Source organism: Pollicipes pollicipes, unplaced genomic scaffold, assembly GCF_011947565.3.
Source record: "Pollicipes pollicipes isolate AB1234 unplaced genomic scaffold, Ppol_2.1 Scaffold_7261;HRSCAF=8764_pilon_pilon_pilon, whole genome shotgun sequence".
Taxonomy (NCBI): Eukaryota; Metazoa; Arthropoda; class Thecostraca; order Pollicipedomorpha; family Pollicipedidae; genus Pollicipes; species Pollicipes pollicipes.
Window position 1 is genome coordinate 43,806,117 of NW_023597054.1, and position 18,473 is coordinate 43,824,589.

Consider the following 18,473-nt stretch of genomic DNA (forward strand, 5'->3'; position numbering starts at 1 on the left):
GATGTTGTTGATGCCCTACAAGGTCAGAAATTATATTAAGTTGGTACTTTTGGTTTGGTGCCTGGGATGCCGCATTTGAGACGTTTGAGACATATCTGACTCATTTCAACTCTTGCGCACCAATACCCAGATGTCATTGGAATGGTGTATGTTCTGCGCGGTGGACGTGTGGGAGGGTGGTGGATGTCAGGCTGTTTCCAGATGAACCTTAGTGCATATGTTCGAATACGCTCGTACGTGTTTGGTGCCTTTGTTGAATACCTCTAGAGTGGGCTTTATTGAGAAGTCTGCTTGGTCGCCACCATACTATTAGGAAAGGCCTGCATTTCGACATCTTCGAAGTCGTCAAGCGGTATCAAATGACGTGACAATCCGGTGAGTGGATGGAAAGTTAGGTGTTCTGAGGATGTTATGGATAACTAGTGTTGATTAAGTCATGTATGCCACATTTGCGTAATATTGTCATTACTTGTGCATGCCATGTTTGCTTAAGATTCTCAGTACTTGTTAATCTATGAGTGCAAATTGTACAATTTATTAACCAAATTTTTTGACAACTTAGAAAGTAAATAGGCCATTTTGTGCATTTAGTGCTGAAATTATGTATGCTGTAAACAGAAGACCAACATGGCATTGACAAATATGTAATTTATTTTTGAGTTCTGGGTTTTGCATACAATCCAGTACACATCTGGCTGAAGTTCCTTACCAGATTCCAGGATGTTATTATTATGTAACATTATGCGATTCTAAATGCAGCATTGGGGTCCAGGCACATGTCTGTAGTTTAGTACACAGAACATGTATGTGACTTCAGTGTATTGAACCTCTTGCTTGTGTGTGCCAAATTCAGGCCAGACCAAATTTTGTTGGATTTTCATGTTAAATCATCACAAATTATTGTTGCCAAAGATACTTTTAGAATATCATATTTTCATGAAATATAGGCTCTATATGCTATGAAATTGGTAGTGATTGTGCACCAAATTCTAAATGTTCAAATTAACATTATAGATGCACAGAGATTGCTGCTGCTATATTGCTGTTTGCACTGGACATGTTCAGCCCAACACATATTTTTTTGGAGTATGACTATCAATGGTTCACCTAAAAGTGATGGCCAGGAAGTTGAGGTGTGAGAGGACATTTTCTGGGTCAAGATATCTATAGAGACCTGTCAAAATTTGATGTGTCCTGGCTGATACATATGACATTTTCATGTTCACTAGCATTTTCCTGCTGCATCATATCACACAGCTTGTTTTATTTCATTTCATGCTGCTGTCACCATTACACAGAAAAGCATCATTTTTGGCATTCAGTGTGCATCTTTAAGTATAAATGAGTGGCTCAAATACCTTGCTATTTAGATGTGCTGTTGTTTGGATGCTGGTTTGTACTTTGCTTAGGGCATTTTTCCCTCACATGTTCTGAGATTCAATGCTCATGTCCATGACCAATATCAAACTCTTCTGTGCCATGATTTATCAGAGGTAATCTTATAAGTGCTGGATCAGTCATACACAGTTGTAGATGTTAAGTTGTAATTGGTGTAAATATGTCCCAACATTGGCCTTATGTCATCAACAGCTCACTTACAAGTCAGGAACAGTGAGAGACAATTCCAAATGGTCCAGAAGAGGTGCAAACTGTTAATTTGCCTGAAACAAGCTGCTTGTCTGAGCTTTCAGCAATAAAACAAATACTTCAATGACCTTTCCCTTGTTTGGCTCCTTAGCAGCTATTTGAATGGCCACACCCTGAAACGGGTCAACTCGCTTTCTGTTTGGTCCGTCCTGATGGCTCATTTCGTTAGAGCGCCTGCCTTCTGATCCATCCACTCGTGGTGAGATGGGTTCCAGCCGCTTTATGTGCTCGCTTTTTGGGCTTGACAGGTATGACCTGCGGCCGGTGGCAGCGGCCGCGCTTAAAGTCAAGAAACGTTAGCGAACAGGGCGAACCGTGCCGAGGATTGCAGCACTTTGGACTTTCGCCACTAAATTCTGCCGTTGGCCTGGAATTGTGCGATCGATGGTAGGGAGCCAGGGCTCAAACAAGAAGCAGTGCCTGCGTGAGCTGAGATCCTAAAAAATTCACCCATTCATTATGTTTGAATGAAATATTTGAAAAATTCTGAGTCTTGTCAATGCCGAGCACAACTCTTGCGAGATGTTATGACCGTGACAAACTGTGTATTGTTAATTAATGAGGTCTCGCTTCATTGCTCGCTCAGAATGAAACTAGGTGCATGGTGTAACAGGCAGCCTAATAATGCGCCGTGATGTCTGCCGTTCTGGTAATTATTCCTGCAGCTGATGCTCTAACGGTGTTGTTTGTGCGAGGCAGTGGTACTGAGCGACAGATGCGGTGTGTCTGTTGCAGCGATGTCCGACCGAGGGGAAGGGGATGGTCCGGTGGCCGGCCCCGCCGAGGGGGCCGCCAGGCCGTGCCGTGGCAACTGCTTCAAGCCGAGAAAGTCGGTTGAGAACAGGAACACCAGGGAGATGCACTTCAAGATGCCCAAGTACCTGACGGACGCCTTCAAGACGATGTTCAAGATGCGCGGTGACGGCTTGCTGACGGACGTGGTTCTCGAGCTGGAGAGTGAGGACGTCAAAGCGCACAAGCTTGTTCTGGCTGCAGCGAGTCCTTATTTCAAGGTGAGCTCTACCTTTTGGTTGTTTTGCGATGGAGCACTGTCTTTTTGCGAGGGATCAGCACGGCGTGCCGACAGCGTGCCGCGCGATTTCACGTGTAGGGCAGCCCACTGCGCGGCGTGCCCGAAGACAATGTGTTCCACATGACTGGCTTGGTTCCGCCCTGACGCCCGCCCGTCCTCGCGCCGGTGCGCTGCAGGCCATGTTCACCAGCGGTCTGCGAGAGAGCTCCATGAGCTCCATCAAGCTGCAGGGCGTGTGCACCTACACCTTCAGCCGCCTGCTGCTGTTCGCCTACACCGGCGAGATCACCGTCAACGAGCAGACGGTGTGCGCCCTGCTGCCAGCCGCCACCATGTTCCAGGTATGGCTGCCTGCAAGCGGCAGGTCATCGGACGCGTCGCGTGCCGGCGACGCGCTGATGATGCAACATGTGGTGTCGGTGGTCTCTCAGATCGGTGGAGCGGAATCTTGCAAGAAGCGGATTTATAACATGAGTTTGTGGCGCTGTGCTATCGTGCGTGACCCCGTCCAACTGCCGCCATGGCTGTTGTCGGTGTGTTTGTGGCGTGTCTGATATCGCGCCCGTATCACTTTTATCGGACGCAGTAAACGGCGCAGTTTTGCGTTGAATCTACCCTGACGTCAGTAGCTGGCCAGCAAAAAATCGGCATGTGGACACAGGTGTCACAAGTGTACGGAACTTCGGGCAATTCGTCACACAACATCGCTTACCCTGCAGCATTACGAAGTTCGATTTTCGTCGTTACATCTGCCACTGGCAGCAGGGCGCCGGAACATGTTCTTGCGGCCATCAGCCGTCACCTCACCACTCCAGACGCGTCTCTGTCACACCGTCTGCTGTGCCGTTCCCAGATGCAGCACGTGGTCGAGGTGTGCTGCAACTTCCTCAGGAACCAGCTGGAGCCGAGCAACGCTATCGGCATCGCCACCTTCGCCGAGCAGCACGGCTGCATGGAGCTGCTACACACGGCCACGCAGTTCATCGAGCAGCACTTCACTCAGGTGCGCCAGGCGGCCAGCTGGGCGCGGGACAATGAGTCATGCGTGCCGCATCAAGTCAGTTCTGAAAACAGGGCTGGCGACGTGCCGCTCTTGGCCAGGCGTGCCAATGAATCCACCCGGTGCAAAGTTCCGACGGTCTGCTTGGCAGCATATGGTGTTGCGATGTATTGCGTCCACTTTATTCTGTGCCATAAATCCGCCCATATTTTGTGTCATATACCGCCATTATGCTAAACGAGCGCTAAGCACGTCAGTGCAGTGCCCGTCACATGACACGTCATTGTCACTGGTCCAGTGCAACACCGGGCACCGTTGAACACGGTAAACTGACGCGGCGTTCAGATTGACAGACTGTACTGGGCCGGAAATTCCTGTGCGGTCCCGCGGCCTGTGTCGGCGGCTTGTTCGCAGCAGCCCTCCTGACCGCTTGCCCCACGCCGGGCAGATCGTGCAAGAAGAGGAGTTCCTCATGCTCAATCCGACGCAGCTGATCAAGCTGATCCACCGAGACGAGCTGAACGTGTTCGATGAGCGAGACGTGTACGCGGCTGTGGTCAAGTGGGTCAAGTACGACGAGAAGACGCGCCAGCCCAAGATGGAGTGCATCATGCGCTCGGTGCGTTGCGAGCTGCTGCCGCCGCGCTATCTGAAGGACCAGCTGGAGAACCAGCCGCTGCTGCAGGGCTCGGAAAACTGCCGCGAGTACCTCGCCAACATCTTCAGAGGTGGGTACGGCTGCCGACGGCGGCACGCTCCGCTTTGGTCGCAGAACGCTCCGTTCGGGCGGTGGAACGCTCCGCTCGTGCCGCGGAACGCCCCTCTCGGACGGCAGAACGCTCCGTTCGGACGGAGTAATGATCCACTCAGACGACGGAACGCTCCGCTCGGGCGGCATAATGATCCACTCAGGCGGCTGAACGCTCCGCTCGGGCGGCATAATGATCCACTCAGGCGGCTGAACGCTCCGCTCGGACGGCGTAATGATCCACCCAGACGGCGTAACGATCCACTCAGACGACGGAACGCTCCGCTCGTGCGGCGTAATGATCCACTCAGGCGGCGGAACACTCCGCTGGGGCGGCGTAATGATCCACTCAGACGACGTAACGCTCCGCTCGGGCGGCGTAATGATCCATGCAGGTGGCGGAACACTCCGCTCGGGCGGCGGGCGGCGGAACGCTCCGTTCGGGCGGCGGAACGCTCCGCTCGGGCGGCGTAATGATCCACTCAGACGACGGAACGCTCCGCTCGGGCGGCGTAATGATCCGCGTAGGCGGCGGAACATTCCGCCCGGCCGACGGAACGCTCCGTTCGTGCGGCGGAACGCTCCGCTCGAGCGGCGTCCCGCGACGACCGGTTGACCGTGTGGTGTCAGGCGCTCGAGCGAGAGAGGGCGGAGGTCAGGGCGGGGGTCGCTGGTGGCCGTGCCTCGCTTCACGGCGCAGTTCATCCTCCAGCTCCAGGTGTGTGTCGGTCGGTCTGGCGACACACTTGAGGAACAAGCCCAGATAAACTGGGGGGCGACTGATTATTCCCGAGGAACATGAATTATTCTCGTGAAACCGTTTTTATGTGCGGAACTGTACAAGCAGCGCGTGGTTTGGGACAACTATTGGGAGTTATAGTAATGTGGTTTTGTGTATGAGCTGTGTTTCAGAGAAAACTTTTCGTTACTGAAGCAGCTCCTGTCGATCGCGTGGTCGTAATTGAGCCTGTCGCAGCCGGGCGTATTTCTCACCTGCGTGAGACAGGTGGGATTCACAGTCCTGCCGTCCCGCAAACCCAACACGGCAGAGCCAAGCCGAGCCCGGCATCGGCTACGTTGCGTAAATTTGTGTGGGACAAGCATCTTTGGTATCAGTGCAAGTGACCTCGGATAGCTCCGGGTTTTGCTCACTCATATCACCCCGGGTCAACTGGACAAAAAGGTAGTGAGTTTAATTTGCATTCTGTCTTCAGAACTATATGTGCAATGCACGCCTGACAGCGCGCAGAGCAGTCTTATGTGCTCCTTTGCACACTGAATCGTTCGTCGCCGGTAACCCCTCATATGGTTCCTTATTGTACTGAGGTTATGGGGGTGCGTACGCGCTTCTACACTGCATGCCAAAAACTAACAATGGTACGAGAATGTAACAATGAGGGCTGCGTAGCGGCTCAGGCGGCCTAAAATGATTTAGACCTCGTCATAAAAAACTTATTCGTGAACTGAATTTGGCCTTGAATTTGACCTTGGCCGCCCGGGCCGAAGCTTCGTCTTACATAATCGCGTTAGCATTAAACATGATAACACACAGCAAATCAAGACTGAGAGACCTTGAGCGTGTACTGTTAAGAGTAAATCCGCACGTTATCTGGCGCCTGACCGTGATGTGTAGCTGCCGTGACCTCGACAAAGGGGTCATTTTTCGCGACGCATGAAAGGCGGGCTCCTCCAGTCTTCAGCAGCATGTGTGAGATGTCTGGGGCTCCGAGGCCCCTTGTCCGGCGAGGTGTAGCGCGGCGCTGGCGGCGTGTGCGACACGGTGGCGCTGGGGCGAGGTCGCGGCACCGATGCACAGTGCTGAAGACGTGACGTGGTGTTAAAATTGCCCCGGGCAGTCGTTAGCATGCCTTCTATTCGTTTTGCGGTCAGGTGAAGCATTGCAGTCCATCAGTTTGTTCGCAATTCGTTGGGCTCACGGGAGTCTCCATCCACCGCACGTTTTGCGGGCCGCCGCTGTACTCAGGTGTGTAAGCTGAGACAGGACGAGATCAATGCTTCATCAGGCCGTCAGCGGGTGGACTGCTTTCTTCTTTCCGCTTTAGCCTCAGATGCCATCAAACAGACTAATGGATTCGCCGAATCATGCCAGCTATGAATTTCGCCTGTGATAATGGCGACGTGGCGTGATCAAGACAACCAGACCACGTCAGCACTCTTCGTTGTGACAACGCACGTTGGCGATGGTTGCATATCCTGAAGACCTATGACCATTGTCAGGGAGTTGGGCCGTCGCCGCAGTCGCTTGCCATCTTGATGTGCAGACTTTTGCATCCGTCTGACTCGGAACCATCGCGCGTCCTTCCTCCGTCATCAACACTTGATAGCCGCCTGATTCGGCAAAAGACTCCCATCTCTACTCGAGTGGAGCCCGGCAGAGGTATGAGCTCAGAGGTGCCGTGGTGCGTGGCAGCGTGGCAGCCACTGCCGCCGGCGTCGGCGCGGCGGCCACCAGCGTGTCGGTGCCGCGAGCGCGCGGTCGGTGACGGCGACGCCTCGGCCGCGCCCGGCCTGGAGCGCGGCAGTCGGCGAGGCTCGCCGCACTAGCGGACGTGACCGGCGGCCGCCGTGCCGGTGCGGGTCCTCGCGCACTGGCGCACGAGAACATCGGTCACCGGAGCTGTGACGGCACACAGGTGCCGCAGAACCACAGCTGCGGCGCCCGGCAGCTGTCGCGGCGTCGGTTCTCGGAAGCTCGCCGTTTTCTGTCCAAGCTTGTCGAAGCTGCAGGACGTTTTGCGATCTACGATCGCGTGCAGCTGTGTGGTCGCCAGCAGAGCTAAAGGCAGTTGTGCAGGGTTCCCGGTGCCGTTCGACATGTCATGGGGGACGGGTCGGTGCCGGCGCAGGCCGCGTTCACCGGCGCCGGGGCCGCGCTGCCGACACCAGCCGTCCAGCGGCTGGTGCCGGGGTGGTACGGACCGCGACCGAGGACGTTCCACGCCAAGCGGGCGCGGCCGGCACCGGCGGCGAGAACGCCGCCTCGGCCGGCACCGGCGTCTGACGCCGAGCTCGCTCATGTCTATCGTGCCCGGCCCACGCCCGTCTAGCAGCGCGCAGCTGGTGGGCGTGTCTTGATGGCATGCTGGCCGGCGTGCTCCTCGAGCCGTCGTGATGGGGGTCCGGCCGGCGTGACGCCGCGCCTTCCCCCGCCGCAGGAGAGCAGGGCGTGGTCAGCGCCGCGGGCGGGACGAGAAGCGGCGGGAGGGGGGGGGGGGGGGGCGTCACGATCGGAGCGGCGCAGCTGATTCGGGATGTAGCCGCTCGGCGCGCACCGAGAAAGTGGCCCGACTCTGTGGTCATAAAGGTCAAGGCTTATGGCGACATGACGGACCGGTTGGCCGTTGTTTGAAGGGAATGGTCCGCATTTGACGATGGTAGAGGAAGGCGCCAGATATGATGAAATAACCTCGCTTATAACTTTGGCATACTTTTAAGCTTGTAAGCGGAATAGACTGTTCTAGATAACGCAGTTTCTCTCTTCAGTTAATACGTTCCTCAATGCGTCGTTGTTTGAATACGTCATCATGCCCTGTACATCATTGGTTGACAGCCAGTTGACGGCCCAAAGTGGAAAAGACTGCTCTTCACAGCACAACTTCTTACTTCAGTAAATATGGTTCTTAATACGTCATCGTTTGATGTCATCGACCTTGCACAACATTGTTTGAGAGTCAGTTGACGGCCGTTTCATCTGAAAACCGTGCACACGAACGCCAGACAGGAACGACTCGACAATTCTATTTTTCTTGGCCTTGATTGCTGCATTGCTTATGGAATAGCGGGATGTAAATGACTGGCGTCATGGATGCCTGGGTGACCTTTGAATAGTCTGCACATCGTCGTGGACGTGTATCTCAGAAACTAGAGTGGTTTAGTTCTTTAGAAGAGCAGGACTGTGAAATGCCCCGAGTGATCTTCAAGATGGCTATTTCAGTTTCAAACCCCCTACAAATGTGGAACACTCCCTTTAACTGGTAAAGAAGCCCCGGGCAGATTCCTCGAGGCCCGACTTGGTAGAAGTCGAACGTTTCGGGAAGGACCTCGGACGGATCCGTAGTTTGTGATGCCCAGGTCCGCTCACAGTGTGCTGTCACCAGCCGGTCCCTCGCGTCCCGCCGTACCCGTGAGTGGCGGCGCTGGCCAGCGGCTGTCACCATGTGCGGGAGCGGCACAGCGGCGTCTGCCGCGCCGGCCGGCATCCGGTGTGCAGAGGTCGGCCGGGCACCTACGCCCACGCGGCACGCACGGCCACGGAAGTGAGCGCGACCGCGACCGACCCATGCCGTCGGCGGTGTCCGGCCGCCGGCGCGCGACGGGCCGACCGCGGCCGACCGAGCGACCGTCGGCCAGCTGTCAACAGAGCGGGCCGAACGGGCTCAGTTCGGCGATGGCCTGGGGCGGGCTGGCCGGCTCGGTCAAAACATGCGGGGCCGCCACATGTCCCCAGCTGGAAATGGGCGACGTTGGCTGGGGAAGGCTGCTGTTCGACTTAAGTGAATTCGAATGTAAGACTGTCACGTTGTACAGGGAGCCTGCTGTCTTTCCAGCCTTTATGGATGCGTCAGCTGGATAAACATTGCCTTTATTCTGTCACTGTCGCTGTCGTTGATGCTTGTACTGGGCCTTTTCCTGAGCCCGGCCTGTTATGGCCAGGCTGTAGTATTGAGAGGTCAGCTCTCACTGGAGGTGGTGCTGTGACTGCATTGCACAGGACCACTGGATGACATAGAGGTACTGGTGCGGTATAGTAAGCTGCGAAAGACCCGTGTCTCCACATTTAACGCATCGTAGAATAAAGTAAGGGGGACATTTATATATCAATTCAGTTATGTGCACATAATGCACATCATGCCATAATGTCATAATGCACACCATGTTAAGGGTCGAAGGCGTTGTTGAGCTGTGCACCTAACACCTCTTATCTCACTTTTCACCCCCTCCCTCCCCCATCGGTCTCCTTGGGATGACACCCTCCAACTGCGTGTGCCCCCCCCCCCCCCCACGCTCGGATTTCTTCCGTAAAGGCTTCTGATTGTTCGGAAACAAGCCATGATGCCACGAAACGGAAACACTCTGTGAAACAACTGGCGTTATTCGGCTGTGGAGAGTAGAAAGTAGGGTCGCTGGCTGACTCGAGTTGGGATGACGCAGCACAATGAACCTTGACGCAACAGCTCTCGGGATACCGCAGTCATTCTTTGTCTCGTCGTCGCATGTGCGCAGTGGTAGGCACCCACGCGTTCCCCTCGTACTGTAGACGCAAGGCTGGCCGTCACCCGTTGGTGCCGACTGCAGCCCACGACTGCAAGCAGGGTAATTTATCCTTCGTAGGGGCGTGGTGTACCCTGCTGGACATGGTCGCCGTCCGGGTGCCGCTGACGCAGACCACCGCCCGTCACTCGCCGGGATGTCCGTCAGGGCGGGGGCGATGGGTGTCCGCGCTCTGCGGCGCGGCCGCCGGGGCCGCGCGCGAATAGTGCAAGTCACGCTGCAGCCGGCGGGGACCGTTGGCGGCACCAAGGCCGGCCGCGGTGGCGCCGCCAGGTCGGGCCGCCGCCCCCCCCCCCCCCCGACCTTGCCTGGCCGTACGGGTCCCGCCGCGCCCCCACCGACGCCCGCACGGGGGTCATGTGGGGTCGGTAATGGTTGCCGGAGCCGGACGTGCTCCGGCCAGTCCGGCCTGTTTTATGGCCCTGCTCGAAATACGCGCGCCACCGGTTTAATCTGGGAAGTGCAATTTTGGAGCCGGCTGGAAGACAATGGGCGTTGGCTCAGCTACCCTTTGTAAATGAGGCCGCAAAATGGCTGTCAGGGAGAAGTGGTCTCCATGGACTATGCTGAGTTTCCGAAACGCGCGTGCCACGGGTCGAATCTGATAGGTGCAATTTGGGAGCCAGCTGGAAGACCGTGGGCGTTGGCTCAGCTTCCGTTTGTTAATGAGGCCGCAGAATGGCTCTCAGGGTGAAGTGGTTTCCATGACCTGTGCTGAGTATTCCGGCCAACGCCAGCTAACAGGAGACGGAAATACCGGCCCGATCACCCGGAAACTACGGAGATGGAAACCCGCGATGACGAGACACGTTTGGTACGTGGCGCGGGGTCTCGGGCCGTCGCCTTCTACAGCGGACCTCCAGCTGCTCGGTTGACGCTGTGTGGTACGTGTTCGATTTATGCTGATCACCTGACTGGGAGCGGGAAAGGATGCTGGCTTCCACAGTCGCATGGCACGGCCAACTCCGAAGAAGAGTGGGGTGCGGGCCGCTGTGGATTCCAAACAGAGGGTCATGAAGATGTGCTCCGCAGCTGCTCTTACCAACAGATGGTTCTTGACGTGCTTCGTATGTTGATATGATTTTGAAGAGGTAATCTGATCATAAGTTTTTGTGCTCGGTATTTTGGCAGAACCTTGGCGGTGTTGTCACAAGAGGCCTCTATCAAGTGTCACAAGAGGTCTCTATCGTCTATGAATGCCTACTCGAAGTTTCTTTTCCTTGTTTTGTTCTGCGGGGCTTTGGGCCGCTCCTTTGTCTGTACTTTCACGCAACGTATCTGGGAGGCCTCTTTGGTTCCTGTTTTGTTTCCAGTGTTTGTCACCAGCGGCACAGTATAGACAACAGTGATGGAGCCCGCAAGGGGCCGGGAGACGGGGAGCGCGCCGGCTCAGAGCAGGACATTGCGTCGACATGCTCTGTTTTCTGTTATGGCATCATGTGTCCATATTTGTCCGTCCCTGGTTTCTTCGGGTACAAGTCTCCGTCCCAAGCAGCCGTGGTGTGATCGGACACTGCGACAGATCGGTTCTGAAGCGGACTCACTCAGTTTCCCGTAAAAAATGCACCAGTCAGACATGGCACGTTTACAGTGTGCTGTAGTCCAGTTTTGAGCATAGCCAATCAGTGCATCGCTGGCCTGTAGCCGATCTTAAACCGGACCTCCCCCCCCCCCCTTCCCCCGGCTGCATGCATTTCACCGTGACCGTGCGCTCGTCGGCGCGAAGTCCCCGGCTCCACGGCGGCCGTGTCAGCCGGTGGGCTCGGGTCCCTCCCGGCTTCGCGGCGGCCGTCAGCCAGTGGGCGCGGGGTCTGCAGGCGGCGCCCGGCTCGGCCGCAGCCGGCGCTGACCTGGCGAGAGGCCGCCTGTGCTATGCCTGACCTCGCGGGCACTGCTGCCTGTGGAGCAACGCCCAGCCGAGGAGAGGAGATCGTGTAACGGGACGGTCACGGTTGGCGTGTGCATGAGTGTGTTTGTGTGGCCGGCGGGACTACACAACGGGACGGCAAGGTTGAAGTAAGGTGGTGTAGTGGTATGTGCACCTATGTGGTAGGGGTATCACCATTCTAGTCAGGTCATGGGTGCAGCGAGGTGATGATTGAGCGCAATTGCTGCTTCTTTTTCTCGTATTCATGGTCTCTAAAATAGCATGGAAGCAGCTACACTTCTGAGACGACTCACTGAAGTTAATCTCAATAGTTCAGTGCTCGCACACAGCACGAGCAGGACTTCAGCAAGATCCCAGTTTTTGGGCATTGTTAGATCTCATGCTGAACATAAGTGATCGTGGATATGCCATGAGGCACTGGTTAAACAACGATAGACCCAGGTTTTTTAGCATTGTGAGCTCTTGTGCTGAAAATAGCTGACTCAAAATACCAGAGGGGGGGGGGAGGGGGACACCAGTTAACGAAGATTTCATTCATTGATACACGTATGTTTAGAATACTCTACGTTTCAAGACCGCGCTCATCGTCCCGACCGGATAATAAATGAGCTTTGGAGCTCCATTACCGATGCCCGAAGTAAGGCATGCAAAGTGACTCATTTCTTACAAGAACTGAACGCATCCACACCTCGCATCAACACGCCTGGTTTCCACGGCCTGTCGCGGCTTCGGCTCCGCAGTCGTTCATTAAGTGGCGTGGTTTGTTATGCTATCTCATCTGTTCGCTGGTCTTACTTCGTCAGCACTAGTCGTTAGGATGATTTATGAGACTGCATAGTTTAAGACCATCAGTGTTGCACCCCTCACTCTCAACGCCATGGCTGCTGTGGACCAATAGCAAACGCGACTGGTGGCTGCTTATTCCAGTCCGGCCGTGCGAATGTTTTCGCGCCCACTTTCATTTGCTTTATATGCCAGGATGTAGCTTGCAGCTCCGGTGAAATTGAACGCCGTCCATGCACCGACGCCGCCCGCTCGTGCGCGCCCATTGATATCGTGCCCGCGAGTGCCCGTATATCATGCCCGCGAGTGCCCGTATATCTCTACGTGTTCACCTGTGCCCTCGGATGGGTCCAGATGATCCCCATGTCGGCTGACGCTGCCGTGCTCTGCTTGCGAGCGTCCCCCCGCCTGCTGGAAGGCCTGCCGCCCTGCTGTCTGGGTCTGTCCGTCAATCAGCGATTCATAGCGTGACCGATGTTCCCCCTCCCTCCACCGGGCGGCGGCGCCGGGTCTCCCCTCTGACCGGCGGCCCGTCACGTCCACAGAGCTGACGCTGCACAGGACGCAGGGCATCAAGGAGCGCACGCCTAACGCGCCGTGCGTCATCTACGTGGCCGGCGGCTACCTGCGCTTTAGCCTAGACAAGATGGAGTGTTACGCGCCCTGTGACCGGGTCTGGCACGAGCTGGCGCCACTGCCGGACGCGCGCTCCGGCCTTGGCGGCGCCTTCATGGGCGGCCTGCTGTACGTGGTCGGCGGCCGGAAAAACAACCCCACAGGTCAGCGGCGGACGGAGATGGGGGACTGCTGGCCGCACTGGTCAGTGGGGGCCGGAGAGAGGGACTGCTGGCTACAGGTCAGCGGCGGGCGGAGACGGGGGGGGGGGGGGGGACTGCTGACCGCACTGGCCAGCGGCGGGCGGAGACGGGGGACTGCTGGCCGCAGGTCAGCGGCGGGCGGAGACGTGGGACTGCTGGCCGCACTGGTCAGCGGCAGACGGAGATGGGGGTCTGCCGGCCACAGGTCAGCGGCGGGCGGAGACGGGGGACTGCTGGCCGCACTGGTCAGCGGCGGACGGAAATGGGGGACTGCTGGCCGCAGGTCAGCGGCGGTGAGGGGTGGGGATCCGACGCCGGGGGCCAGCGGCGGGGAGAGCACCGCGGGGCGGGGAATGGTGCACACGCTAGCGTCAGAGGAGGGAAAAGCGACCAGACGGGGATTCGTGGGAAGAGACACACATTGTTTGTGATCCATGAAATGGTGATAGCAGTAGCTCAAAGAAGGAGGCATGAGTTGAATAGGAACTGCATACCATCCCCAAGTTAGTGCCGTGGCATGGGCGGTGACACCGACCCACGGGGTATCCGTGTGGCTGCACAGGCACGGCTACCAACCCCGGTGGCCGCCCAGCGATCGGCGGCGTTTTTGTCAGCCGCCGTGAGGCTCGGGATCAACAGCCGAAATTGCATTTTTGCTGAGTCACCGGGCCACTCGATCCGGCTGCCGAAGGTGCTGAGTCACTGTCCGCCGCGGCGATCAGACACAGCAAAGTCGGTGGACTCCGACGCAGCCGTGATAAATGTGCCTTTGATTGCGGAAACCTGCAAAATGCCTTCCGCCGTTTGCCCGTTACGTGGTCCAAGGTCATGCCCGGAGGCCGGTCCGGCCGTGGCCCAGCGAGGCCGGCCGACACCGCACGGCCGGTCCGGGCGGGCTGGCTTCTGTCCCGCGTACGCCGCACTTTCACCGACTGGGGGCGGCTGGGGGCTGCGGGCTGTGGGCGGGACGTCCGGCGATGGTGGACCGCCGCCGCCGCCGCCGCGCGTGCCGCCGTCCGTGCGTCACGTGCGGCCCTCTCACCGGCGCCCCTCTGCGCAGGCGTGCTGGACAGTAACCGTGTCGACTGCTACAACCCGATCACGAACGCGTGGCGCGCGTGCCCTGGCACGCTGGTGCCGCGCAGCCGCCTGGGCGTGGCGCTGCTCGACGGCTACCTGTACGCCGTCGGTGGCTCCAACGGACAGCAGTTCCTCAACAGCGTGGAGAGGTGCGTGTGTCCGACGCGGCGCGGTGAGGCCACCCGCGCCGAGAACGCCGCCGCCGGCCTTGCGGGCGTTTGCGCGTGGTTTGCTACATGCTTAGTAATGAGAAGTAAAGGCGGATATGGCAAATAGGAATGGTACGTCTAGTTGTAGTTTGCAATGCTGTATCTGCTAACCATCATACTGTGACATCCGTAAGAAGCTTGAAGCGTTTGTATGAAGCTGCTGTTGTTCAGACACTTCAGCTCTGGCGGGAAAGAATTCTGTGATCTTTTTGCGACATGGGGATATTCTTCGCTGTATTGTACAGCAAACTGTGTCCATCCACCTGAAAAGCCTTCTAATACCTGAAGTGATCTCGTGACCAGCCGTGACGGTGGCATAAGTGTCGGGGGCCTCCGCACCGTGTCCGACGAATGACGCACACAACAGCCGAATTAGAATAACGAATGACCTTAGGTGCAGCCCCGTCTGCCCTTGCCCGGGCGGCAGAGCTGACCCTCCCCCCCCCCCCCCGTCCGCCGCCAGGTACTGTCCGGACAAGGAGTTCTGGACGCTGATGCAGCCCATGTCGACGCCGCGCATGGGGCTGGGCGTGGCCATGGTGAACCGGCTGCTGTATGCCGTCGGCGGTTACGACGGCACGGCCCGGCTGCGCACCGCCGAGTGCTACCACCCGGAGGAGAACAGCTGGACGCCCATACCGCCCATGAACACACCGCGCAGCGGCATAGGTACGCACCGCCGCGCCACAGCTACTATTGATTCACACCTCCACTGCACCATAATACCACCCGTGCAATAGTCGGCCCACTCACTACTGCTGCAACGTGTTGTAGCGTACGCGACCTCCGTGTCTGGCAGAGGTCCAGCCTTACGACGTCGCCGGGCAAAATCTGACGATCACGACCGTGCTGGAAGGCTCGGCTTTTAGCCCGTGTAGACTCGCGGCTGATGCAGTTCTGACGTGAGGGCCATCACACGCCTGTTGCGTCAGGGGGCGGGACGCGAGGGCGGGCCAGCCCCAGGTCTGTAAGCTGCCGTCGAATTACGTGTCAGTTCGATTACGGTGCAGTTCGGTAAGTCTACCTTCAAGTCGGACGGGGTCGGTGGGAGGGGGCGGCTGAGCATGCAGTACTGCCACCCCACTCCGCGGATGCCAGCGTGTTCTTTGCCGGAGTTGTCTTTCGCTGAACTGTGGCCTTGTTTGGCCATCTGTACCTGGACACGATAAAAGAATGTGTGCGCGTGGGCTGGAGGTCGGTGGTGAGTTTTGGCATTTGTTGCTATGTGGTGGGGTAGGATTTTGTTGTACATGCCATTCCGGTGTACGACGAAGGAGAATTTCTTGACGAAACTTACGGGACTAGACGGGAGCTTACACATGTGTGCGGAGACTTGGGAAATGCCAAGAAACCGAAAATCAGGGCAGTTGATATTCTCGAAATATTGGCGTCCTTGTCGAACTGTTTTGGTTCGTGGCAACAAACTAAAATGCGTAACACGGAAGGACGAGAGGAGAAAGGAGACGAAACGCCCAAAAAGAACCGCCGCGCGCTGCGGCTCCCGACCGCCGAGTGCTGCGTCGGCCCGGGAAGTCGAGGCGTGCGGTGTAGTGCAGCGTCAGCAGGGGCGTTACGGCTGTGACGGGGCCGCGTGCAGCGCACGCTCGCGGTCGGCCCGTGACTGCAGCGGCGGTGCCCGCGGCGCCCGGCCGGACCGGTCGCCGTTTGTGCCGAGTCACGGCAGCTGGCCAGATTGTCCGCGTGCCCGGTGGTTCCCTCGGAGGCGCGTGGCCGACGGGGCCGGACCTTCCCGAAGGCCGCGCCGGACGCGCGGAGGAAACGGCGGCGAAGAGGCGCGCCCCGTCACCACACCGGCACGCCTCCGGCGGCCCCGCGCCAGCCGGCTGGGGACGCCCTGATCGGGAGAGCTTGTGTCAAGGGGCATGTTTGTGATAGCTGGCTTCTCATGACGACATGTGGCGGGCTGACGTGATGGATGTGGCTTGTCCGATGTGTCGTCGAGCCGTGACGGGACCGCCGTCGTTAGCTGGCGAGCGGGTGGTATCGCTGCCCGCCCGGACTGACCCTGACCCTGACCCGGCCCGCACCCCTCGTCCCAGGCATCGGCGTCATTGACCGGTTCGTGTACGTGGTGGGTGGCTACGACGGCAACCAGCAGCTGCGCACCGTCGAACGCTACGACACGGAGGAGCGCCGCTGGGAGATGGTGGCGCCGCTGCCCGCCCCCAAGTCGGCGCTCAGCGTAGCTGTCGACGAGGGCAAGCTGTACGCACTCGGTGAGTGGTCCGACCGCCGCCGGGCCCCAGCAGCGGCCTGACCCGGTGCCGGTGGCTCGGCCGCACCGTCACCGGCACGGCGGCGGGGGGGGGGGGGGGGGCGCCAACCTTTCCTGGAGGCGGTGTGTGGGGTGCTGACCCGGCACCACGTGAGGGTCGTGACTGCGCACGCCTCCGCAGGTGCCCCCGGCGCGCGGCCGCCGTGGTCCGTGTTGTACGCGGATGTGTCGCATAAGGATGACTTTCACTTCGATGCCGCCGCCGGAGTGGTGCGGCCTGTTCCCATGCGTTCAAGCTGCTCAGTCATGTTTGCTGTCACGCCTGTTAGGCCGGGGATCACCAGCGATGATAAGCCTGTGGGTCAGACGCCTATGTGCTACACTGTTGCAACGCTTGGAGGACTTTGCTTCGGTGGCGGCCAGATAACATCCGATGGAACGTCCACTCTGAAGAACAGCTGGGAGCGTGCCGTGCCCATGTCAAACGTCAGCCCTTTACTAATGTCGTGCGCCACGCGACCGGCGACGGTTGCTTGGTGGATTAATTTCTTCCTGGTATTGACAGTACACATTGCCCACCCGGGAGTGTCTTGGAGTGTTTTGTCATGTTCCGATAAGATTACCGAAATGCCAACGTCGTGGCATTTCGGTATGTGGAGAGCCTGTTTCGCAGTGGAGGGCTGGGGTCGCAAGCTCAAACTCATGACCCCAACCCACACACACGATCAAGAACTGCGGGCACAAACTGGTCGCAGCGCAATTGCCGTCCCCCGGAGCCTGAGCGATGACTGTTACCCGGGCGCCGTGTGCTGCCGGACCGCGCTGACCTCTTGACCCCTTGGCCGCGTCACCAGGCGGCTTCGACGGCAACCACTTCGTCAGCTCGGTGGAGATGTACGACCCGGCGCGCGACGCGTGGACGGCGTGCGCGCCGATGACGGAGGCACGCTCCGGACACGTGTCGGCCGCCTCCGTGCGGCCCTGCTTCGTGCACACGGACCCGTGCCTGCTGGACCGGCGGCAGGCCGGCGGCGGCCAGCACGGCGCCAGCTGACCCCGGTCGGGCGCCGCCTAGCCGGCCGCGCCGCCTGCGGCAGCGAGGCGCGCGCGCGGGCGTACCTGAAGCGCGCGGACCGGGCGCGCGGTGCAATACGCGACGGCGGTGACGGACGGCTGTGTGGGGGCGGCGCTGTGGCGGCGCGCCCCGGAGGCTTGGGCGGGCGCTGGCACCTCGTGGGCCGCCGCCCGCGGTGCCGTCCCGGTGTAACTGGTGAGCACCGGCGCACCGTACCGGGATCACGCTCCTGGCACTGGCCATGGCCAGCGTGGCGAGCGGCGTCCGACCGTGTCTGGACGAACGAGTTGTGTTGGTTATGAACCACGATGGCGGGATATTAGGTGACCGCGTGACGCGAGTGTCATTTTACGTGCCGATGCCTTGTTTACGGATGTTCGGGGCGGGGGTGTTAGCACAGGTGTAATGTCGTGTCTGCGGCGCGAAATTTCCCTTCATTTAAATATGCGATTACCGCAGTTTGATAATGCCGACAAATCACCATGTCGGGTTTCAAATTATTGCACAATTTCATCAATGCTAGCCCAAACACACCCTCCTGGTGATGCTGGCCGAAACGATGCGTTGTGATAGGCTTGGCGACACCGGTGGGTATCTTTTATTCTGCAGTCGCTTATGCTGATCTGATGCATATCATCCGCGAGATCTCTGCAGTTGCGAGTAA

The 18,473-nt window shown here is 58.3% G+C and overlaps 1 protein-coding gene across 1 annotated transcript; it reads left to right on the plus strand.

The window, feature by feature from the left end:
• Window positions 1–150: 150 nt before the first annotated feature.
• Keap1 (kelch like ECH associated protein 1) lies at window positions 151–18,473 on the plus strand. The gene is made up of 11 exons (XM_037235305.1): window positions 151–375; window positions 2,383–2,660; window positions 2,857–3,021; window positions 3,534–3,683; window positions 4,129–4,408; window positions 12,937–13,170; window positions 14,270–14,438; window positions 14,962–15,167; window positions 16,559–16,735; window positions 17,589–17,781; window positions 18,464–18,473. Exons 2-11 carry the CDS (start codon window positions 2,385–2,387, stop codon window positions 18,471–18,473), a joined length of 1,860 nt encoding a protein of 619 aa, XP_037091200.1. The 5' UTR covers window positions 151–375; window positions 2,383–2,384.

Bases quoted from the DNA above. Each gene is read 5' to 3' on its own strand.
- Keap1 (XM_037235305.1), top strand. From the start codon at position 2,385: ATGTCCGACCGAGGGGAAGGGGATGGTCCGGTGGCCGGCCCCGCCGAG. The intron at 4,409-12,936 runs GTGGGTACGGCT...TCACGTCCACAG, and splicing joins CCTCGCCAACATCTTCAGAG to AGCTGACGCTGCACAGGACG. The intron at 13,171-14,269 runs GTCAGCGGCGGA...CCCTCTGCGCAG, and splicing joins CCGGAAAAACAACCCCACAG to GCGTGCTGGACAGTAACCGT.